Below are 25,600 nucleotides of genomic sequence, written 5' to 3' on the forward strand. Positions count from 1 at the left end.
TGTACTTAGTCAAAGAAAAGGAATGGATCACAGAACCAGATACAGGTATTTTAACAAGCAATGCATCCAGGATAATGGTTTTCTTTTTGCACTACTTTTGCTCCAGTCACACGGTGTAGACTTCAGGTTCCTCTACAGACAACTCCCCTATATTTTCTATATTCTGAGGTACAATGAACTCAATAGCTAGTACATACAGTAAGGGGTATGGGGTGCTGTGTTCAGTGCAGGGATGCTTTCCCCTGCAAACATGTTTTAAGATTGTCTGTATAGTCTCTATTTCATGTTTTAGTGCCTTAATCATAGGTTATTTTGTCCCACAGTAGCAGCCTTGCTCTTCTAATAGGGAGCCTAAAACTGAATGCGTACGAAAAGATAAATAGCTAAGGGTAATTACGTTCTTGGTAGAATTCCTTCAAAATAAGTTTATACTGACTGAAAATAGAATGTGGAATACCCTGAGAAATGCAGTACTGCCAGAAGTTAATAAAGAGAAAACAAAGGCATGAATTAATGCCAGTGCAATTATGATAAGTGATAAAAGAGCTATAGAACACTTAAAAATTAAAAAAAACGTAGAGATAATCACTTTGGGAATAAGAGGAATAAACTGTTCATTACAGAATTTTAATTTTTATTTTCTTTTATATGGATGTCTGATTTCCTATAAGTATACAAATATATATATATATATATATATATATATATATATATATATATATATATATACACACACACACACACACGTGTGTGTGTGTGTGTGTGTGTGTGTGTGTGTGTGTGTGTGTGTGTGTGTGTATGTATACTTAAATGCACACTTGCTATATCTTCAGCTGTTTGGTAAGTGAATATGTGTAGATTTCTTGCTAACAAATGTTGTGCTGATGATCCTTGTATTTATAATTTGTAGTTTAAGGCAAGGGCACTTGCAAAGATATGTAGTGTCCTATAGTTCACCTTAAACACCCTTGTGGCAAAAGTCAGTTACCAGAAATTTACTTTTGCTTCAGTTTATTTTAGAACTGTATAAAATTTCATCATAGAAACTACCTGTGCTGGATATTTTCCCATGCAAACCAGAACAAATTACGTAATGCATAATAAAGAAATTTGCAGGGTAAATGTAAGCCTTGGAGACAAGCTTAATGTAACACTCTTTGCTTTCTTCCTTTCTTTACCAAGGGGGTGCATGCCGAAAAAGATAAATTGAGCTAGAAATTAAAGCATCCTTTCTTATAAATATGCTGTAAACTATAAGCTATAAGATATTCATAATAGTTTCTATTTGTTTTACAGCAGCTAAATCTTGATGTGAAAAACAAACTGATGAAAGAACTGAAAGGTAAAATGTATTCATAGTAAGTCTGTTAACAGTAGATTACTTAAGATTATTTTCTAAAGGGTTTTCCTCAAAAGGCTATTAGAATGCTGTAGTCTCAATCTCTCTCTCTCACATTTTTGTACCTTGTTTTGTAATATATATATATATATATATATATATATATATATATATATATATATATATATATATATATATATATATATATATATATATATATATATATATAGATGCATACACATAAATACACACATATGTACATGTATATTGAGATGTTAGAAATATTGTTTCAATATGTGTAAAATGTACTCTATGTATTCATATATTACTGGTAGAATTTAACTGTGGTATGAACATGGGCGGCCACGGTGGTGCAGCGGTTAGCGTTGTCACCTCACAGCAAGAGGTTCCCTGATGCAATCCTTGGCTGGGGTGTCTTCTGTGCAGAGTGTGCATGTCCTCCCTGTGGTCGCGTGCATTTCCTCTGGGTGCTCCGGTTTCCTCCCACATCCCAAAGACATGTTGTAGGTGGATTGGACACTCTAAATTGGCCCTAGGTGTGAGTGCATGTGTGTGTGCCTTCTGTGGAAGGTTGGGCGCCGGGCTGGCAACCCAACACCGTAAAACTCTACTGCCAATCATGAGTAGACAGGTGATCCGCTGTGGCGACCCCTAACCGGGAAAAGCCGAAAGAAGAAGAAGATGTATACACAACATAGTATGGCAGATAAAACATGTAATAGCAAAGACTACTGTGAATCACCTGAAAAGCTGTGGTTAAAAGATGGGCTGGAAACTCACAAGATCAGAGATGTTTACCTCTCAGACTTTCAAAGAAAGAGGCTTTAAGACTGGGAACACTTGGAGATCACTGACCATAAGTAGCTGTGGAATACCAGGAACCTAACTATAGCCTAAACATGGAGTCAAATTGTGCTTGTATCTGGGACATCTAGAACAGAGCTGTAATACCATGTTTGTGATTATTGTACTTCATTAAGAGACTTTACAAATGGTCTAATAAACACTGCATTGGAGTTGGACTGTTAGTAATCAGATTTATATTAACAAATCTGTGCCTGTTTTCTTTTCAAGTTTAAAAGGAAAATAATTGTGCTTTGAATGTTGCATTATAAGTAACTTGTGGCTGAAACTGTCTAATGAGCATCATTTGCTGCACTGGTGGAGTAAGTAGGCACAATTTGGTTGATATTTAAGAAATTCTGATGTTTTTCTATTCTAGCATTCTGGTCTGCAAGAGCAATATATTTCCAGTTAGTCACCTCACCCAAGAGGGGAGAGAGATTTTTTTTTTCTTTTCTGTGAGGGGAACTGCTTTACTTTGCAGATACAAAATCAAACACCTAGCATTGTATTCAACTAACTCTGCATCTATGTCTAATGTAGTTGTCTACTATAGCAAAGAAATAAACATACCACTTGCAGTATACAGGTCTTGGCTTGTGTCATCCACTGGCATATAGAATGAGTGCCAAAAGGCTAATCCTCAAAGGAAAGAAGGTGATATTTGTGAGGTAATATAGTGTGCAGTTGAAAAATGAATGGGTCAATATGTGGTGAAGCACAGCTAGTACCAAATGAAGAAAGGGATACTGGGCCAAGTAAATTATAATATGACATTATGTAACTAAAGGAACTAGAGACTATTGCTCTAAACTGGTTGTTTCCAGTCAGTGCTATATAAAATTCTAGAAGTTTTTAAGATACTTTTTGACATTATGATACATTCAAATTTTATAATCAGTTTAAAATATTGTATAATAATAATGTAGACTTGTACAGGTTGCCATGGGGAATGAAGGCCCATTATACTGAATAACAAAAACATTCACAAAGGGAAACTGGCTAGGCTTAAAATGGCCTCCAAGGGCAGCTAGCATAATACTTACCTATGAACATTATAAAGGACTTTATAAAATCTTGACAAAACATAGGCTGTCATGGAAAGACAGGGATTTTGGCTGCAGATCTTTAAGGATAACAATAACCATGCAGAATATTATATTCATAAAGTAGCAGAAATATTCTAAGAACAAAGCCAACATGGGAATGGAGAAAGGAGATTCTGCCAAAAGGGATGTCTGCAATTAGGGGTACAGAGAATAGGCAAGAGTGGGCTGGAGTTTACTGGAGAAAACTGACAAAGGTATTGGGAGCAAATAATTAGAGAGGGAAAGGTAACGGAATGGGAAGATGTCAACAATACATTTGGACTGCAGGGTACAGATTGCCTTCTCTGCCGAGGACTGATATCAGAGTATAGACAAATAGAAAGGAATAGGGGAATCCTAAGTGAAAGATCAGCACTGCTAGAGTTTTTAGTAGAATTTAGAACAGAAGCTGCTGCTGCTACTATTTATCCCTTTTTAACAGCAACGTCTGTTCTAGTAAAATCTAGAACAGAAGCTGCTGTTAAAAAAGGGATAATTAGTAGGGAATGTAAAATATTTTTCACATATATAATATATATTTTTGTGTTAGGTATGTAAAATGTTAGTCTATTGTTTGTACTCCTGGAAGGCAAGTGACTTGCAAAAGCGCTAGAGTTCTACAATAAATTTTATTCTTTTTTTCACTGGCCGTCTTCTTTGTTGTTTTATAGTATTTGGTTCTTCTGGTTTGTTGTTGTGGAATGTAAAATATTGCATGGTAAGCATAAGAATCAATTGGAGGAGGTTAGAGAGGATTGTAAAGCTAGAGACTGAATAAGTAATTCACAAAGAAACAATGGGAGGATAATTCAAAAATGGCTCCCGAATATACAACAAAGTCTAGAAGATTCAGGATTTTTGGTTGGAAGTGTTTGCATAAGTATTAATATACCCCAGGCAGACATCAAATAATTTTTTCTCAGGTACATCACAAATGTTGGGGGTGTGATGGGAAACTAAGAGGTAATTGGGAAAAAGAAGTTATGTTCTTTCCATAACGTTCCATCTGTGTTGTTGATCTTTATTCATTCATGAAGGATGGGTTTCGGTTCTGTCCTCTGAACCAACTTGGTTGATATCCAAGCTTGCTCCAGCAAAAAACTCTCAAGCTATGATTACCCATAGTGCCCCTGTCCCTGTCTCCTCAGATGGAGTTTGCCCATAAGAAAGAAAGCAAAGGCTTCATCTGAGCAAGAACCCTACCAAATGACCAGAACCAAGTCTGAACCTCCAGGAGTCTTTTAGAGGGGGTAGGAGGGTGGGATGTCATGAATGAATAAAGATCAACAACACAGATAGAATGTTGTGGTAAGAACATAAATTCTTTATCTGATGTTCTTAATCTTCATTCATTCATGAAGGATGGGACAGAGTCCCTAGCTACTTTATGTCCCAGGAGGCCCTATGGAAGGATATTCCTGAGCATGATGGAGCCAAAAGATGCTCTCCCCCTGGAGACCAAGTCCAATTTGTAATGAGTGATAAAGGTATGAGGAGTAGCCCAGGTAGCTGCTGCACAAATATCATCCATAGAGGCTCTGGAATGGAAAGCTATCAAAGTAGCCACTGATCTAGTCAAATGTGCTTTGATTTTAGTGGTTAAATGTATTTTGTTCTGTTGATAAATAAAGAAAATGCAATCTCTCAGCCATTTCACCAATGTGACTTTGGAAATGGATTTTCCTAACCTGGGTCTTGAAAAGGACAGGAATAACTGATCAGATTTTGGAATAATTTAGTCCTGTCTAGATAGAAACATAATTGTCTATGTACATCCAATAAATGCAAACAATATTCTCCTTTATTAGAAAAATTAGGGAAGAAAACTGGTAGATCAATGGATTGGTTAATATGCAAGTCCGAGGCAACTTTGGGTAGAAAGGAAGGTTTAGTCCAAAGTGATACTCTCTTTGTGGATAACTATGTAAAGATATTTGCAGACAGAGCCTGTAATTCCAAAATTCTTCTTGCTGAAGTAATGGCTACCAAGAATAAGGTCTTCCAAGACAAAAATTAAATATTGCAAGTGGCAGAGGGTTCAAAGGGGTGACGGGTCAAAGTCTGTAGGACTAGAGTCAAATTCCAAGGATCAGTGGGTTCTTTGAAGGGTGGTTTAATATGCAGGACTCCCTTCAAAAAGGTTTTACAGAGACAGTGAGACATGAGGGAGGAATCTTGGAAACCATTACGGAAGTTGGAGATAGCTGTTAAATGGACCCAAATTGTTGAAGCTGATGATCCTAAATGTATTAGTATTGATAGGTACTCCAACACGGAAGCAATCGGAGCAGAAAAAAGGTCCAGTTCTTTCCCTCATGACCAGAAAACAAATCTATTCCATTTACTAACATAAATTTTCCTGGTGGATGTTTTATGCAAAGCCAGAACAATTTTATGAACAGGGGAAGATAAATCGTTATTTCTGGCAATTACTGGAAGTGGAGGTACCAAGCTGTCACCTTGAGGCTCAATAGGTTTGGATGGCTCAACCCCTGGGGATGCGACAGCAACCTGGGAATTGGATCCAGAGTCCACTGTCGGTGAACCAGGTGAGGACAAAGGTAAGGAAACCAGACTTGTCAGGGCCAATAGGGTGCAATGAGGATTACTTTGCTGTTTAACCAAAGTGCTTTCTTTAGAAATTGTGGAATCAAAGGGAAGGGTGGAAAGGTATAAAGTGGTCCCAAGGGCCAATCATGTACCAGACCATCCCTCAGGGACTCCCCCTGAGGGGGAATTAGGGCAAAGTAGCTGCTGCATTTGTAGATGAAGGGGGAGACAAATAGGTCACAGCAAGGCTGGCCCCAGCAGTGGAAAATCTCCATCGCTACTTCTGGGTTGAGGGACCACTCATGAGGCAGGAGAATGCATCTGCTCAGCTTGTCCGCAATCACGTTGGAATTCCCAGGAATGTGCATTGCTATCAGAAAGCAGTTGGAAGCTATCACCCATTGCCAAACTCTCATGGCTTCCCGACACAAGGGGTAGGATCTGGTCCCCCCTTGTTTGTTGATGTACCAGACAACCGACATGTTGTCCGACTAGATAGCAATTACCCTGGACAGTAGGACAGATTGAAGGCTTGCAACACCAGAAGCACTGCCCTCAATTCTAGGATGTTGATATGCAAATTGGCCTCTACTGGGGACCAAGCGCCTTGGACTGTCTGTCCCTGAAAATGCCCCACCCCACCCATTAGGGATGCATCCAGGGTCACTATGGCCTTGGGCTGAAGGGATGAGAAGGGACGACTCCATAGTTCCATTTCTGGCTTCATTTACCAATTCAAGTCTTGTTTGCAATGCGGATCGGATAGGGCATGGGCTGTGTCAATATGGACCACTGTGATGCTAGAAGCCATTGCAGTAATCTCATGTGGAGTCTTGCTGGAGGGACTGTAGTAATGGTTGCTGCCTTAGACCCCAGTAGTTGCAGGATGAAACAAGCTGGAACCTTATCCTGAGGGAGTATCACTCAGAGTTGGAATCTCAGTCTTTGAAGCCTGTGGGGAAGGACAGAGACCAGGCAATACCTTGTGTCGGGTGTTGCTCCAATGAATTCTAGACATTGAGTGGGTTCTAATTTTGATTTGTCCCTGTTTATTGAGATCCCTAGGAGTCGTGCAAGTTGCAAGGTGTACTGCAAGACCTGAAGCAGTAGATGCTTGGTAGGGGTGGTAAGGAGCCTATCACCTAGCTATGGAAACACCCGGAATCCTTGCAGTCTCAAGTGAGCTGTTACTACTGCCATGCATTTGGTGAACATTCTGGGGGCTGTGGAGAGACCAAAAGGCAGCGCTCAAAATTGGTAATTATTGGCTCCCAGCCAGAAGCTGAGATATCTTTTGGAGCTTTTGGCTATTTTTATGTGGTAGTATGCATCCTGATGATCTATCAAGCACATCCAGTCATCTTTCTCCAAAAATGGAAGGATAGACTAAACCATGACCATCCAGAATTTGGTCTGTTTGACAAACTTGTTTAGGATGCTAAGGTCTAAGATTGGCCTCAAGTCCCCTGTCTTTTTTGGCACTAAAATAATCTCGAGTAAAATCCGTATTCTGTTTAAAACCTCTTGAGCTGCTGCATCCCTCTGACTGGGTGGAACATCAAGGATTCTCCTTTGTGGCCTTGGGTAGAGATCAAAGGGGATATAGTAACCTCTGGACATTATCTTCTGCACCCAGGAATCTGTTGTTATAGAATGCCAGGCTGAATGTTGCAGAGAGAATTTTCCCCCAACTGCTTCCAGAGGAAAGCAATCAGGCTGCTCTTCAGGAGCGCTGATAGGGCTGGCCAGAGAAGGAATCTCTGGACCCCTGGTTACATGGGCCCCTCCTGTCTCTGGGAGGGCATCTTCCTGATGAAGTCCCCCCTCTGCCCTGGGGGAAAACTCACCATGTTTTACAGAAAGACCCTTGAGACTTTTTGAACCACATCTTTCTGCTGCTCCGATAACTAGAGTAGGATCATTGGGGGAGGCAGAAAAACATATGCCCAAGGCAGAAAGAGTCTTGCCGTTCTTCTCACCTGGCTAGCATGTCCTTAACATTTGGCCCGAAAAGAGTGGAAGCATCTATGGGAGTGTTGATGAAGGAAGACTTGAAAGGGTCCGCAAAATTGCATAAGCACATGCATTCGTGCCATCTCATAAAAAGAAGTTATGCACCTACCATAATGTTTCCATGTTAGTTGTCTTCATCTTGCCTTCTTTCTTGCTGGTTGGCCATCTTCAATAGCTTGAGAGCTGTTTACTGGCTCGAGGCTACCCCTTATCCCATGATGCCTAGCGCTAGCTACCCAGATCTCATTTGAAATAGCTAACCCAGACATGGCTATAGGAAGAAAACCCCCTCCAAACAAATGGTTAAACATACCTGTCGTACTGTCTAAGTCAGTAAAGGAAACAAACCAGCAAACACTCAGCCACTGAAAACTGAACTCCTCTCGGTTCAACAGGATAGAGGGATGGAGGGGGGGACGCAAGAAAGAAGGCGAGATGAAGACAACTAACATGGAAAGTTATGCTGGTTGGGACAGCATCCCTAGCACCTACAATACTGGGTGGCTCATTGGAACAGACTCTTCAGAACAGTGGAACCAATGCTAGCTCTACTTCTGGAGACCACATCCAACTTGTAATGAGAAATAAAGGTATGAGGATTTGCCCACATAGCGGCAGCACAGATAGAGTCCATGGGCAACCTAGACTGGAAGGCTACAGAGGTGGCTAAGGCCCTGGTAGAATGACCCTTCGGTTTGATTGTCAAGTCTTTGTTCCTTAGTTGGTAGATAAAGGTAATGATATGAGACAACCACCTGGATAAGGTCACTTTGGAAACTGGGAGATCCTGTTTGCCCTGAGCATAGGAAAGGAAAAGTTGGTCAGACTTCCTTATATCCTTCGTCCTATGCAGGAAGAAACGCAACTGTCTATGAACATCCAATTGATGTAACTTGTATTCTGCCTTGTTGGTGTGGTTAGGGAAAAACACAGGTAGGTCTATAGACTGATTTAAATTGTTTTCTGAGCAGAACTTTGGAAGAAAAGAAGGGTTAGTCCTCAGAGCAACCCTGTCCTTATGAAACACTAAGTATTGAGGACGGACGGATAGTGCCTGAAGTTCAGAGACACATCTGGCTGAAGTAATAGCTACCAGAGAGACAGTCTTCCAAGATAGAAACTTAATGGAGCAGGAAGCTACCGGTTGAAAAGGGGGCATAATTAATGAGGTTAGTACCAAATTAAGGTTCCCAAGAAGGAGGGGGATCTCTCACTGGGGGTCTAAGGAGAGTAGCCCCTCTTAGAAACGCTTTACATAACTTATGAGACATAATGTTGGCATTAGAAAAACCTACATGGAAATTTGAAATGGCTCCTAATTGAACCCTGATTGTAGCAGAAGCGGACCCTGAATGAAAGAGTTCTGTTAGGATCTCCAAGATCTCGTGGATAGGGGCTGTGAATGGATCTATATTTCTATCCTCTACCCAACAAGAAAAACGTTTCCATTTACTAGCGTAAGTCCTTCTAGTGGCAGACTTATGGGAGGAAACAATAATGTCACGAATGGCCCGGGAAATACTGGGAAGCCTGGCTAAGGTTGGAAGTGGAGCAACCAAGCTGTGAGCTGGAGCGTTTGAAGGGATTGATGCAGCCCGCCTGATTGATGAATTAGTAGGTCTGGAATCAGATCCAGAGTCCAAGGCCGCTCGAAAAGGTAATGGTGCAGAAAGGGGAACCATATCTGTAGAGGCCAGTAAGGGGCAATAAGGATCATTTTGCAACCCAACGACATAGCTTTCTGAATGAGTTTCAGTATCAGGGGAAACAGAGGGAAGGCATAAAGAAGTCCCTGAGGCCAATCGTGGACTAGAGCGTCTCTGGGAGGGTGACCAGGAAGCGGAAGAAGGAAGAAGTAGCTGCTGCATTTGCTGTTGAAGGGGGTGGCAAAAAGTTCGCAGCAAGGCTGACCCCATTTGTGGAAGATTAAAAACTACCTGATTCTGAGACCACTCGTGAGGCATGAGAATAGCTCTGCTGAGCCTGTCCGCTATGACATTGGACGTCCCAGGGATGTGCGTTGCAATCAGAAATCATTGGGAGGAAATCGCCCACTGCCAGAGTCTGAGGGCTTCTCGACATAGGGGGTAGGATCTGGTTCCCCCCTGCTTGTTGACGTACCACACCACTGACATGTTGACCGTTTGAATTGCAATGGTCCCAGAAGGAAGAGAGTCCTGAAGAGCTTGCAACGCTAGGAGCACAGCTCTCATCTCTAGGACATTTATATGCAGATGGTACACATGAGCCTGCCAAGTGCCCTGGACTGTCCTTCCCTGATAATGCCCCCCATCGTATCAGGGAGGCGTCCGTGGTCACTGTAGCAACCGGAGGAGGCTGAATGAAGGGTCTGCCCTGAATCACTAGTGGGGAGACCATCCACCAGGAAAGGTGCCTTTTGCATGCTTCTGTGATGATGATCAAGTGAGACATGGGGAGCTGTTGAAAAGACCACTGCGTGAACAGAAGCCACTGCAGGATTCTCATGTGGAAGCAGGCCAGGGGTATCAGAAGAACTGCCACCGCCACAGAGCCCAGAGTTTGAAGGACGTACCTGACTTGCACTCTTTTGCATTGCATGAGGACATGAACTTGCTGGCGAATAGTGGACACCCTGTCCAAGGGTAGCTTTTCGAAATTTATGGTAATGCCTAGCTGGGAGAAAATTGAAATTGTATAGTCCCTGGATTGAAGGAGTTGATGCCTGGTAGTAGCAATAAGGAGCCAGTCATCTAGATATGGAAACACCTGGAATCCTTGACGCCTCAGGTGAGCCGTGACCACTGCCATACATTTGGTGAGTCCTGAGGCCTAAGCAGCCCTCTCAAAATAAATTTATTCTTGTGCTCCTGCAGAACTCTTGGGCTAAATGCATGGCAGATACAGCAAGAGTCCTGCAGGTGTACAGCACCTAGACAACAGACGCAAGAAGTGTGCCCATCTGTCAGAGACATCTTCTGACAGCATGAGTCACACTTCTTGAATCCCGACACTTTGGATTCCTTAGACACAATACACAATAAGAAATACCACTAAACTAACAGTAAACACTACCACACAAACCACAAATAAGACAGAGTATACTACAAGATAAGGATATATCTTTTTTTTTTTTTTTTATGAATTAGGAAGCCTCTAACTAAAACAGCTACCTAAAACAAGGAAAAGGAAGAAAATTCTACAGAATAAGCTAATGGATAGGGAAGAGGGGGAGGTGGGGAAGGGGAAGAACTCTCTAACTAAAACGAGTTCTGAAAAGCCCACAAAAAAACACTAAACTATCACAACTAGTTAGCGACTACTAGACAAATACAATAAGGACAGAAAAAATTCCTAGTCTGACTGAAAAGGTAGTAGAAGAAAAATATACGAGCCTGAACCAGTACCACGAACCTTGCAGCTGAAGCGGCAAATGAGATCTGGGTAGCTAGCGCTAGGCATCATGGGATAAGAGGTAGCCTTGAGCCAGTAAACAGCTCTCGAGCTATTGAAGATGGCCGAGTCGGAGCCGAGGATCGGCTCTGATCCCAACCAGCAAGAACGAAGGTGAGATTGGCAACTTAACATCAAAGCCTGCACCCACTGTTCTGGCCTCTCCTTCAGTTGTGTGTGTGATCAACCACATGGACAAGTTAGAAATGGACTCCAGGGTAGTGAACTGCGAGGCAACTTTGTCACGTACCTCATGAGACACTGCTCCTGCTAGCGATCCTGTGAGTTCCATGATGAGGTCTCTCTGGTAAAGTGTGCCAAATAGTTCAATGATCATATGGCAAAGGTCGTTGAAGCATAAACCCTCTTCCCTAGTCTGTCCATTGTCTGAGACTCCCTTTTTGGAGGATGGACAGAACTCTCCTCTGATAGTTCCTTGCTCGTTGCTGCTACTGCCAGCACCATAGCATCCACTGGGGGAGATAAAATTTTGTCTGGTCTCCAGGCGATTGGCTCAATGGTGTCAGGGGTCTTCCAGGTGCATTGCACAATAAGCTTAACCAGCTCATCTGCAGGCGGGGTCATGCAGGAAGTAGAGGGTCGAGCACGGAACACCTGCAAGAATACAGATTCCACAGAGGAAGGGTTGGTGTGCTTTCAATCACCCCTCTGTTTCAAGATCTCCAATAAGTCTCCAAAGGAGACATCTTGAGGGGGTGACCATGGGGACCCTTCCCCTCATCATAATCTATATCTTCCATGAGGGACTCCTCAAGGGAGTCAATGTGCTTCATCTTGCACAGTCTCTTATGGGGGGGCTCCTCGGGGAGGGAGTGTCTGATGAGGACTCCATAGAGAAGTGCCCTGCAGTAGGGTATATTTCTGCTTCCATGCTCAATGTCCTGGTGTAGTGAACAGTGTCAGCTGCAGATCAGAAGACATACAGATATAACCTTCTGGTGCCGAAGGGGCCAGCTGAGAGCCCACTGAGGCTAGTGCCCCCCTCCATAACCTGAAAGGCAGGCCTGTCTGAAGAGGGATGGGAGCCCGGAACTGAGAAGGACAACCTCAGAACCGGGGTCACTCCCCGCTCTAACAAGCCTGCCTGCAGGAGAGGAGCCACAAGAGGACTCAGAGTCATCAGCGCAGCCAGAACCGTAGTCAGCACCAATGAAAAACCTGGCGCCATACTAGGGGTCATGGTGCGGACACACCAGTCATGGTCTCGACGGTGGATCAGCTCTGATTGAGTCGAGGTCTACAGGGTCGGATCCAGAACTATGGTAAGGTCCACCAGTAGAACCAAGGAAGTTGGCACCAGGATGGGCATCGGTATGGAAGGCTCCAATACCTGCGGAGATGTTGAAGGAGGAACATAGGTGGGAGTCTGTGGAGAAAAACCCTCAGCTCCAGGTGGGAGGGAGGTCCTAGATGTGGTTGGAATGCCTCTGGCCACTAAGAGCTGATCCACAAGTCTGACTACATCGAGCTCCGAAAGGCTCCTGTTGGAACGGGATGACATCCCCAGTGGAGATTCAGGTCATTCTAGGAATGGACTGAGCTGTTGCCCAACAAGGGATCATTCGACGGAGAGTAATGGGTCCTGGCCAGTGTCTCGACCTTCGGCACCACGATCATGGGACCAAAAGTTGAGGGAAGGGAAGTGACCAGTTTGATGGGGAGACTATTGCTGGTGCCAACAGGGTATGTGGCACTAAAGGAGGTGTTGGTACCACAGTAGTTGTAGATATGGTCAGTTCCACAGACAAAGATGGCACCGAGGATGGATTAGTAGTCAAAGTAATTTTCACAGATTTTTGTTTCAGTTCCGTATGAACCTCGACCTTGATCGTTTTAGATTCATGATATTGAGGAGAGGAAGGCAGAGAATGGCTCCTCTTCTTAGACTCTTTAGGAGGGGTTGAGACCTCCACCTCAGATAAAGCCTCTGAGAAAGGAGTTTTTAGAAAACCTTTTAATATTAATTTATTCTTCCGTTACGCCAAAGTGTGGGTACTAAATCCCTTACATATCTCACAAGGAGGTTGAACTTTCAAGTGCACAACTCCAAGACAATACACACATGGCAGCTGACTGTCTGAATTTGACATTTGCCTGACACATTTATCACACTGCTTAAAAACCTGTAGTACCCTTTTTATCAGACATCACAAAATGCAGCTAACAAATTTGACAAATTCAACAAATTTAACAACTAGCAGTCCAAAGAGTACATAGCATGCAGAAAGCAGTTGCACTCACAGTAATGAAGGGGAGAAGAAGATTTATATATATATATATATATATATATATATATATATATATATATATATATATATATATATATATATATATATATATATACCACTACTAAATCCTGAAAACCCAAACAACCGACGCCCAAAATCCCGAGACCAAATACCTGAAACACTAAAATACCGAAACATCAAAACCGCAAAATTCAAACTACCGAAAACTACACTCAACATACACCACACACATACACACTGTCCCCCAGAACACAAACACTCCCCCTACTTAACTATTCTAACTCCAAGATCGCACTACATACACAAACACAAGAAACACCACCACACACCTACAATCCCCTCGCGCACACACATCACAGGCAGAACACACACTTACACACTAAACCCTAACCAACACATTTAAACATAGATACTTACATGACCTTCCACCATACTGCAACACCAGAAGCACGAATGTCAAACTCCCGATGACAGGGATTTTGGAATTAACACTTCTGGTCTTTCGGTAATTAGGGGTTTCGCTATATAGTCGCGAAAGTTTGATATTCTGTATTTCAAACATTCGAGATTATGTAGTGATCATATATATATATATATATATATATATATATATATATATATATATATATACACACACACACACATTTACATTTTTTTTTCCGACAAACAGAAGATCGAACCCACTTAAGCGAAAGTGCACTACATCGACAATGCACTTTCGCATAAGCCGATTTACTGAAACACATTACAGTGGGGATAAGGAAATATATCCTTTTCTCCACTGTAGTGCGGTCTCAGAGTTAGTATATTTAAGTAGGGGGTGTGGGGGGCACAGCCCCCCACATGGGGAATGCAGGGTGGTTTGTCCCCCTACAAAATAGTGTTTAAAGTAGTTGGTTTTGAATCGGCTTTTGCAAAAGTGCACTTTCGCTGTAGTGCACTTTTGCTTAAGTGGGTTTCTATGTTGCTTGTTTGAGATTGTGAAATGTCGCTCAAGTAACGTAGACCCATAGAGATTTTATATATATATATATATATATATATATATATTTTTTTTTCTTTTTAATACCAACAATGGTAAAAGATATGCCCAAAGGGTAAGAAAGAAGGGGGAAAGGGAAATACCAGGGATGATAGAGAGAATACCAAAGGGTATAAGGGAGGGGCCTGAACCAACGATGATATGCAGAAATACCAACAGTAAAAAGAGGGGAAGAAATTCACACACACAAAAAAAGAAGCAAAAGTAACTAAAGGCATTAAAATACTAAGCTGAAAAGGTTAAGAATTTAACATTAAAGTTAAAATTTTCCAAACAAATTGAAAAAACTTAGCCTGAGAGCTGGCCTGACACATCTTGAAGTCTACGTGGCAAACGAGCCCTGAGGAGACAGGGAGAGAGGCATTGTGGGTAATCTTAGCTCAAGAGTTTTTGGCTGGTGCAACCTTGGATATCGGCTGAGTCGGTACCGAGGATGGAACCGAAACCCATCCTTCGTGAATGAATGAAGATTAACAACATCAGATCATATTTTTTGGGAGTGTAATGAGTTGTCAGACTTTAAATATTACCTGCAAATTACTCTGTCAGAAATACTGGGTGAGCAAATTGGTGTAACTAAGGAAATGATTTCTGAGCTGTGAAACAGAATCAGAATTGTCTAGACATAGTAAAGCCTTGCTGAGTTTAATTCTGGTGGTTACCAAAAAAGTAATTACTAGAAAATGGAAATCAAAATCAACTGTACTAGAAGTTGTGAAAATAGTAACTGAGATAAAAGAAATAGAAGTGGGATCTTTAGAAAAGGGTAGGAGCAAATTACATAGAAAAAAGGGGAATTGTGGGAAAATTACATGCATAATAATGTTTTGGAGGAGGAATGAAGTTTAATGAAAGGCAGGAATTAAATGAACTAAATAATGTTCAAGTGACAGTGACTATAGAGAAGATTATATGTAATGTATAATGTTTGTAACTGAAAATATGTCAGTATGGTTTGTTTACATTTATATAAATGTATGACTGCTTATTCATAAGTGATAATTAAATACAGATGTTTCTTGTTTAAAAAATATAAATCTTATTAAGTAAATAATGGACTGGACAAGATAAGTGGGCATTTTTTGCCAAAAGTTTCTGTATTGATATACTTCCATTTTACATCAAATATAAACAAGACTAGATGGCTACATTTCTGTATGGACAGATGTGAGGAAACAGACTTAAGGTATAGAGGAAATAAGTGACAGCATGTGTAATTAGGAAAATGTGAAATTGAGAGGAAGAGAACAACAAAAAAAGAAGATGGAGGGCATTATATAATTTCAAGATGAACAATGTTTTAAAATTTTCCTACCAAATGCAAAGTAGATGATACAGCAAGGAGTATTCTAATGACCAGTGCAAAACACCATACAGACTTAGGTCTACGAAGATATAGGAGAGCTGAAGAGCATGCAGGAACAAAGAGTTAACAAGCACTGCAAAATATAACATAACTAATCTTACAGTCAAAACAGCATTTCTTAGCAAAAATTAGTCCTAGGCATTTGCAAAAAACTCAGTTGTCATCCATGAGTCCTACGAGTAAAACAAATTGGGCTCATTGGCAAAATACTTGTCTCAGTGAGGCAATCATGTATAAACGGGTCTATATTGAATCAGCGAGCGCTTAAAAAAAGCCAACGCTGATTCATCGACCTTAGTTCAGCGAACGCTGAAAATCCCGAACACCCAGAACAGCAAATTTTTTCTCAGGGAAAGAAACCGCTGGGCCGGTTTTGGGAGTTTGCCATTCCCTCCACTGTCATGTGATCTCAGAGTTGGTATATTTAAGTAGGGGGGGTGTTAAATACTGTTTTAAGGTTTTTTTTTTGTTTTTTTTTGGAACAGCGATTTTTTTTTCCCTGGGAAAAAAATTGCTGTTCCGAGTGTTCGGCATTTTCAGCGTTCGCTGAACTAGGGTCGATGAATAAGCATTCACTTTTTTAAGCATTCGCTTATTTAATATAGACCCGTATAAACTAGTGGGGGGGGACTTTAAGACAAAACTTTCAGAGAAAGAAACAGAGAGACAGACATACTAACTACACATCTCTGATGATGTTGTCTTGCAATCTTCTTAGGTTAAGCTACAAAGGGTCAGGATGTAGCTTATAAGTAAGCTTAACTCAAAGGTCTTGCAAGTTTTAAATAAGTCATTCAAAGACAGTCAAACATTCCTTCAGATAACAAATGGTCACTCACTCTAACAGATATTCAGATTTTGCCTACATTTGTTTGGGGACATGTCAGTCTACGTAGCTTATCTAACAGTTAACATAAGTTTTACATGTTAAAACTATATCAGCTCCTAAAGTTCCTGTTGAATTTATTTCTAAATGTCCATCTTGGAGCAAGCGATTTTCTTTTTTCAGTTCTGTATTTATAGGTTCATAGGCTCATAGGTAGATACTAGGCTATCTGCCCTAGGGAATTTATAAGCCTAGCCAGAGTGTATTTGGCTTCCGCCTCCCTATTAGATTAACCTACTGTGCCTCTGTAAAGTAGGTCACAGAAGGTACCCTTTTAAGATTAGTTTACTGTGCCTCTGTCTAGCAGAGACACAGGAGAGATCCCAGGGGTGAATTTGCGATTTCCCATCCACGCGTCCAAATTTCGCTTGAAGAGGGTCAGCGAGGGGCTATGTCTAACATGAATTGGGATTCTATTCCACAGTGAGGGGAGCCTCTGGGAAATGAATCTGTCCCTCCAGCATGTCCTATTTATTTTTGTGCTGAGGTTTAGGTCCATGGAGCGTGTAGCTCTAAGGGACTTGGATTTTTTGAGGTGGAGCATGTCCATTAATTCTGGGTTTGACATGGCTTTGTACATTAGGCATAGATCGCCTCTGAGTAGGCGGTAAGCAACTGAGTAGAACTGGAGTTTCTTTAGTCGAGTTGCATAGGACATCTGTTTGTAGCCCATGATCCTCTTGGTGAGGTACTTTTGGGGTCTCTCCAGTTTCTGCAGGTGTCGGGTAAGGTACATCCCAAAAGGGGCATTGTATTCAATTATGGGCCTGATGAGTGACGAGTAGAGGGGCACAATGACCTCTCTTGATCTAGATGCGAACCCTTTCGTGATAAGGTGGGCTATATAGAAGGTCTTTCTAACCACTTTGGCAACGTGATTATCAAAGGAGAGATTACTATCTACGTTGGTCCCCAAATCTCTAATTACTTCTTCCAGATTAATGGATTACCACCTATGTGGTAATTTGTGGGCACCTTGTTTTTCCCAAAGGGCATGACTATGCACTTTTTAGCATTTAGCTTGAGCCGTGGTTCTGGCACCAAGCATCCGTCTCTGTGAGACCCTTTTGGAGGATGCTTGTGTCAGCTGGAGATTCGATTATGGCTCCCAGTTTGCAGTCATCTGCGAACTTTGTCAGCCATAATCCCCCCGTGTTAGCCTGAACCTCAGAGAAGTATATACCGAACAAGAGAGGTCCCAGAACTGAGCCCTGTGGGACGCCACTTGTAACTGGTTTGGATTCAGACATGGCACCTGCAATTCTGACTATGTGGGTTCTATCTCTGAGCCAGTTTGCAACCCATCTTGTGATATAGGGGTTGATATTTAAGCTGGTAAGCTTATTTATGATGCCCGAGTGGGGTATTGTGTCGAAGGCTTTTGCGAGGTCCAGGTAGGCTGTGTGGACTACCTTGCCCTCATCTATGGCTTTAGTAACTGTTTCAAAGAAATCAACTAGGTTTAAGAGGCAAGATCTGCCCTTAACAAAGCCGAACTGGGTAGGGTCCAGTGTCTGGAGGCTCCCAATGTCTTTGTTTATGAGTTCCATAATAATACGCTCCATAGCTTTACAGACCAGACTAGTCAGGCTTATGGGGCGATAGTTTCCAGGGTTTGTTGTGGCACAACCTTTGTGGAGTGGGACCACTGTAGCTGTACGCCATTCTTTGGGTACATATCCTGTAGTAAGGCTAAGTTTGAACACTGACTTAATGTGAGGGTTCAGTTCTTCTTGGAGCTCGTGTAAGATACAGCCTGGGACACTGTCCGGTCCCATAGATGCTGTGTTTTTTGCTTTGGAGAGGGCAGCTTTCACCTGTGCATCTGTGATGTCAGGGAGGTTACAATCAGTTGGGATAGGCGTTTGCTCCTTTGGGGGGGAAGGGGGGGAGAAGTTTGCACTGAATCTGTCTGCCAGGATGTTGGCTATGTCTGTAGGTTCAGTATATTTTGTACCGTTATGCAACAATTCAGAGCATATCTGGGAGTTTCCGCCCATGTTTCTGACATAACTAAAGAAGGTCTTGTGATTATCTTTAGTGTCTAGGGCAATTTTTCTTTCGAAACTGGCGTTTGATGATTTTATGAGGGATCGAAGTTTCTTGCTAATACTGATCAGAGATGCCTTCCCTTTTTGGGATTTTGCTCTGTCATGTAGTAGCTTCCTCCTTCTGTTGTATAGCTTATTTAAGGCCGGGGTCCACCAGACCAGTCTCCTGTTTTTGGAGGAGTGAGTCTTGGTTTTATTTGGGATAGCACGATCCATGCATTCCTGCAGGTGCTCATAGAATGCATTTGTAAAGGATTCTGCGGATTGGGCTGTATTATCCTCTGGCCCAGGGGCTTTGAAGGATTCCACCTCAGTCTTGAGAAGTGCAAAGTTGGCTTTGGAGAAATTCTTTACAGTGATTTCCTTGGCTGGGGGTGGGGATGGGATATGGATGTCTAGGGAAATTTGTTTATGGTCTGATCTTACCAATGAGGGGTTTCAACATAATATACTCCTCTAACTGTCTCACTTTGCAAATTACCTTTAACTACACAAGTAGACTAGAATGAGGAATAAACTTAGGATAACATGTTGCTTCCCTCTTTCTAAACTTATCAAAAGGCTCTCATACTGTCTCACATGGAATATTGCTAGTTAGTTCAATGAAATCTGAGCTGAACACTGACACCTGATCTTGGTTCAAAGACTGCCTTGTAGAATGCTTGCAATGTATAGGCTAGCAGAATGCTTACTCCAAGCCCCAACCAATTACAGTTGGTATTCCACAGGGATCTATATTAAGACCCCTACTATTTATTACATTTATCAATGACAGCAACACCAAAACTGTGGACCAAAAGCAGTAAAACCAATCCAAATAAATAAATATGTCTGCCAATAAAAACAGACTCCCCAATAATAAAATATGTGATTTTATTGAGTGCTTTCATCCACTAGTAGTGAACTTTATTAGAACAATATCCAAACTACCCATATCAGTTTTTATAATCACAGAGGACAGTCAAACCATTAAACAATCAAATAATTAATAAAATAAAATAAATGGACTTTATTGTTAAAGCACAATGGGATATTTCCATATATAAATAATTCTATTTAATATCCTAAGTAGTAAGTAGTAATTCAGTACTATAAAAAGTGTGTATTAATACCTATAAGTTCTAAAACGCACACTATAACATTCAACAATACTGAAATATCATGTAATAAAAGTACTTAAATATTCAATTGTGCAGTATTAAAGCCTCCTTAAAAATTAAACTGATACACCCTAGTTGTTTAAAACAGACATGTTTTAAAATTGGCAACAGTGAGGTGTAATCATTTATTCCGGGTGCCTTAGAGGCATTCAATCTTAACTGCAACTTTGTCTCTTTTTCTTCCAACAATATTTTCTCATCACCTCCCCTTGGGTTGATGTCGACCTGGTCCAATATAGCAAAATGGAATCCAGTACATGTAGGGCTAGATGGCAGATGTTTACTTAATGCATTATTTTCACAATTTTTATTAATGCTATATAAATGTTCATAAATACATCTTAAAGCCCTATCAGTCTTGCTGACATAGAATGCTGAACAGTCACGGCACTTGGCCAAATAGACAACCCTTTTAGTCAAACAATTCGCACCTTTAAAATAAACCTTACTTTTAATTATATTATCTAGAACTAAAACTCAACCTCCAATATATAGGGGCATTGTTTACAGGCTCCACACTTTCTAGTCATCACAGACTTACCTGTATTATGTAATTTCACATGAGTAGATCCCTCAAACCTAGCCTTAAAATTAAAACCAGTTTTCTAAACAAACGATGGATTGGGACCCAGAACCCCAAAAATGTCTGAATTTACCCTTAGGATGTTCCATTTCCTTTTAAAAATTTCTTTCACTTCACCGAGATGCATACCGTATTGTAAAATGACAGCCTTCTCAAATTTACAATTATCCGTTGCTTCCTTCTGTTTAACCAAGTCACTACCCAAGAGAGGTTTCTACTGGTACTGGTACCCCCATTTGGAAATAACCAATTCCTTAACTTCCTGGACAAGCGATACAGGAAAACCCCTTTCCCAAAACAAGTTACCTATAAGGTCCATCTCAGTGAGGACATCCTCATATGAGGTGGTCATCCTGGCTGCTCTTAACATCTGTCCCTTAATTATACTTTTTTTTCTGTTTTTGAGAATGGCAACTGTAATATTCCATATATGAATTACTAAAGGTGTGTCTCTTATAAATATTAGATTTAAAAGCAGTTTCGGTGTGTTTAATAAGTGTCCAAAAAGCTGGTGCCCTCAGGACTACAGTGATTTGTAAATTTCAAAAAAGGTGAAGTTTGATTTACATAATCCAAAAAGTAATTAATGTTGTGCATGGGCCCTCTCCATAAAATAAATATGTCATCCAAATGCCTACGGTAAAGGTGAACATTATGCTTAAAAGGGCAGTTAAAGATATGTAAATTTTCCCATTCTAGTAACACCACATTAGCAAATGTAGGACCACATGAAGCACCCATGGCTAATCCCCTGACTTGTTTATAGTATTCCCCTTCGAAAAATATAAAATTATTATCCAAAACTAGACTCATCAGTCTTTTCAGTGTGCAGTGTATACAATGGATTCAGAACCCTAATGCACACCCATTTCCACTGGGAACTCCTCTGCGAATCCAAATACTATTAGTGCTTCTGTCACTGGATCTTTGTCCAGAAGGGGTAACAATGCAAATCAGATGATGGAACTGTCTGTATGCTTTGACATGGCATCTAGAATATAGATACAAACAATAGCTCAGTAAGTTAAACTCCGGCATTCCGCAATTCAGTAGCCAACATTATTTTTGATGTTGCAGTTCCAAATGCAACATACTGCTTCTTCAACTTTATTGCATGTATTACTGAAGGATTAATAGCTCCGTGTAGTCATATAATCTCCCTGCTGAGATGGGATACTTTTCTGGGCTGTGTGCTAATCACTGCTACTATGTTCTGCTGAGCTGATCTTTAAATACGGCACCCTTTGGACTGCAGGTTCTGAGATGAGGATGTTTTAAAAGCACCACCAGTATCTCTGTCCCAAGAAACATTGGTATTAAAAGCACATGACAGGCATTGATTGTACAACATTACATGAAAAAAAAACACATTTGCAGATGCACCATGAGCAAAGTTACTATTCCTCTGAAACACACTATAAGGATTTATGTCTGAAATGTCTTTTTGATTGTAATCCATTCATCTGAAATGCCAGATGTTGCGAGATCTGTGATTATTCACAAAAATGAAGCTGAACATAGTACAGTTCCACAAAGACAAGTGATGTCAAAAACACAAAAATCCTCATCCCGTGCAAGAGGTTGCAATATCAACCCCCTCTTATAATTTGTTATCAAGATAATCTCAGCTGAGGGAAAGTTAAACTTCTAAGCTAGGCTACCACCACTTAAAACATTCTGCCTAACACAGGGAGAACCTCATCTGCACCTCATATGTCAGGCTTGACTAACCTGTTTTAATTGTTTTTTTTTTCCCTCAGCAGCAGTATTACTATGTGCAGTGTGATTACTTAGTGATTGAAACAATTAATGGAGTTTCTTTTTTCTGAAAGTAATAAAATTACTTAAATGACCAGCAATTATCTTTTATGTTACAGCCAAAAACATCTCTTTCAGCAATGCCTACATCCCCAGCATCCAGTTAACAGGAAAGAACAATAGACAAGTTTTAAAAACTGGTAAGAGGATACTCACTCATTTGTTTACAGAAGTGAATCATTGTTTACTGGCATTCAATTCAAAAGGAAACAATGGGAGGACATATGTATGGCTCCCAAATATGCAAAAAAGTCTAGAAGATTTAGGGCTTTTGCTTGGAAGTGTTTGCATAGGTATTTTTATACCCTAAACATCCTCTAAAGAATTTTTCCTCAGATAGATGGTAAATGCTAGAGGTGACAGACAATAAATTCTCTACAGAGCACAATGTCAGAAAAGTTAGGTGAGCAAATGAGTATAACTAAGGATTTGTTTTGAGCTGGGACACAGGATCTGAATTGCCTAGACACAGTAAGGCCTTATTAAGTTTAATTATGATGGCTGCCAAAAAAGCAATTATTAGAAAATGGAAATCAAACTCTAAACCGACTGTATTTGAAGTATTGAATATTGTAACAGAGTTAAAAGAGCTGGAAGTGGGATGTTTAGAAACAGGTAAGTGCAAATTACATAAAAGAAATGGAAGCTGAGGGAAGAAGAGGCTCATAGGTGATTCGTAGGTTCATAGGTGATTACTAGGCTAATGGCAAAACAGCCTTTAAAGTCATGCCAATATTACCCAGGATATGACAATATTATATCTTAATTCCCCAGATATGGGATGGGGTAGTATCAGGGTAGTGGATCTTTGGATGTTGGAGCCCCGAGTCATTTTACAGACTGCCTCTGTCCATTAGGGACATGGGCAGTACCCCAAGAGTGAATTTACGGTCCCGCATCCATCTATCGAACCTCTTTCTGAAGAGAGTGAGGAAATGACTTTGTTTTACGAAGATGGAAAGTTTATTCCAGAGCTGAAGTAGACTTTGGGATACGAATCTGTCTTACCAGCAAGTTCTGTTAGAGTCACAAATAAGGTTCAGGTCCATGGAACACATAACCCTTGTATAATTTTTCTTGCAAATATGTAACAGTTTCATCAGGGCTGGATCAGAGAATGCCTTGTAGGTCAGGCGTAAGTTCCCTCTCAATAAATGGTATGAGATGGAGCAAAGGAATAGGGCCTTTAGTCGGTCTGCATAAGACGTGTATTTATTTAGTGAGAAATCTCTGTGGCCACTCCAATTGGTATATGTGCCTGGTTAGGTACATGCAGAAGGGAGCATTGTACTAGATTATGGGCCTGATAATGGCTGAGTACAATGGCACTATGACTTCCTTTGATCTTGATGCCATACCTTTACTTATAAGTTGAGCCACACAGAATGATTTCCTCACTATTGTAGCTACCTGGTGGTCAAAGTTTAGGTTACTACCTGTGTTCCTAGGTCTGTCACCACTAGGTCTACTTTTAGGGGTTTGCTATCAATATTATCATTTGCAGATTTATCTGAGTTACCAAATGGTATGATTACTCATTTTTTAGCACTTAGTCTCAGACCATTTTTTTTTGCACCAGTCATTTGTAATTTTTAGGCCTGTTTGTACTATGTCAACACCATTTGGGGATTCACTGATTGCTTCCAGCTTCCAGTCATCAGAGAACTTGGTGAGCCAGAGGCCTTCAACATTGGTCTTCACTTCAGAGAAGTATATACCAAACAGAAGGGGTCCCAACACTGAGTCCTGTGGGATACCGCTAATAATAGGCTTCTTATTGTTAATGGCTTAGCAAAGTTCTTAACAGGTTTTGAGTTTGACGGGGGTTCTAGGTTAATTTTTAATACTAAAGGAGATAATTTTGTGCCCAGAGCTTATCAGAGATGAGTTAATGCACAGGAAAGAGCAGCATCCCCCCATGTTTGTGAGTACTACATCTAGGATATTTGCACCTCTAGATAGGGAGCTAACTAGTTGCTCCAGGGTGTTTGCATTGAGTAAGACCAAAAACCTATGAGCAAGTGAATTATGGGTCATGTAAGTCTCCCAGTTTATGGAGGGGTAGTTGAACTCACCCATAAGTATAGTATTAGTTTGAATGTTAAGAGAATCCAGTAGGTTTAGGTAGGAGGTATGATTTTCCAGACTCATGTTAGGGAATCTGTAGCTAGCAACTATATGATAGAGGGTCACACCTATGGTTAGATGGGCATGGAGCAGTTCAAGTGACTCATGTTGTAGGATCAGTCTAGACGTGTACTTGTCCATTGTAAATACTGAGACATCTCTTCCTTTTGTTTTATCCTGATCTGAGGGGAATCGAAATGTATGAAAGGCATCGTAGCCTTTGATAGCCGGGGTACTTTTTATGGTTCCGAACAATGTTTTTTGTAACTGCACATATGGCTATGCTCACCAGGGTGAGGAGTGCTTCCAGGGAGTGTAGATTTTATTTGTACTGCTAGCATTGAGCAGCAGTAACTTTAGATAGTTGTGAGTGATTTTTGTTATGTTGGAGGGTTTAACAACTTGGCACAACCTAAAAAAGCCACTATGGAGATAAATAAAGTTTTTTCCAGTGTCTGGAAGCCAAGTGGTGACAAGTGCAAACCATGCTTGGCAAAGCACTGTGGTTTGTTGATCATGTCTCTCCAGGCTGACAGATATTGGCAGATATTGGATCCACTTGTTGTGACACCAGAAACTAAGCCAATTGTTAGAGTCAATCATTTTTTGCTGGTATTGTGGCATCATCACTTGTGAAGGTAGGATGCTACTCAAGGCTCAGTTCATACCCGCTTGGGACACATCCATCATGTTTCTCTTCATATAGTCCAGTGAGGTACATCGTGGGTCATTTACTCCCAAATGGACTATGACCATGTGATAATGTGACTTGTGATTTAAAGACCTAAGTGCATGCATGATCTGGTGGATCCTGGCTTCAGACAGACAGGTCACTGTGATCTTCTCCTTGCTTAACCTGGTAACGGGGACATCAGTATGTCTTACAATGGAATCCTCAATAACTAGAATGTTTGGCTGTGTGATGTGTTGCCCTATGGGCTTGGAAGTGGAGTTACTTGTTTTGGAGGTTTAATTTAAAGCATTAATTGAGCAATTTATGCAATGTTGGAT

At 41.0% G+C, this 25,600-nt stretch overlaps 1 protein-coding gene across 1 annotated transcript in view; it reads left to right on the forward strand.

The window, feature by feature from the left end:
- Positions 1-25,600, forward strand: part of LOC122789410 (tumor necrosis factor ligand superfamily member 10-like) — a 290,170-nt gene that overhangs the window by 242,132 nt on the left and 22,438 nt on the right. Inside the window, exons 3-4 of the mRNA XM_044056839.1 lie at positions 1,297-1,342; positions 22,522-22,602. Of these exons, the coding sequence (XP_043912774.1) occupies positions 1,297-1,342; positions 22,522-22,602 (127 nt within the window). The remainder of the gene's footprint in view (positions 1-1,296; positions 1,343-22,521; positions 22,603-25,600) is intronic.

The sequence above is a fragment of the Protopterus annectens genome, chromosome 14.part0, assembly GCF_019279795.1.
Source record: "Protopterus annectens isolate FY-2018-M chromosome 14.part0, PAN1.0, whole genome shotgun sequence".
Taxonomy (NCBI): Eukaryota; Metazoa; Chordata; order Ceratodontiformes; family Protopteridae; genus Protopterus; species Protopterus annectens.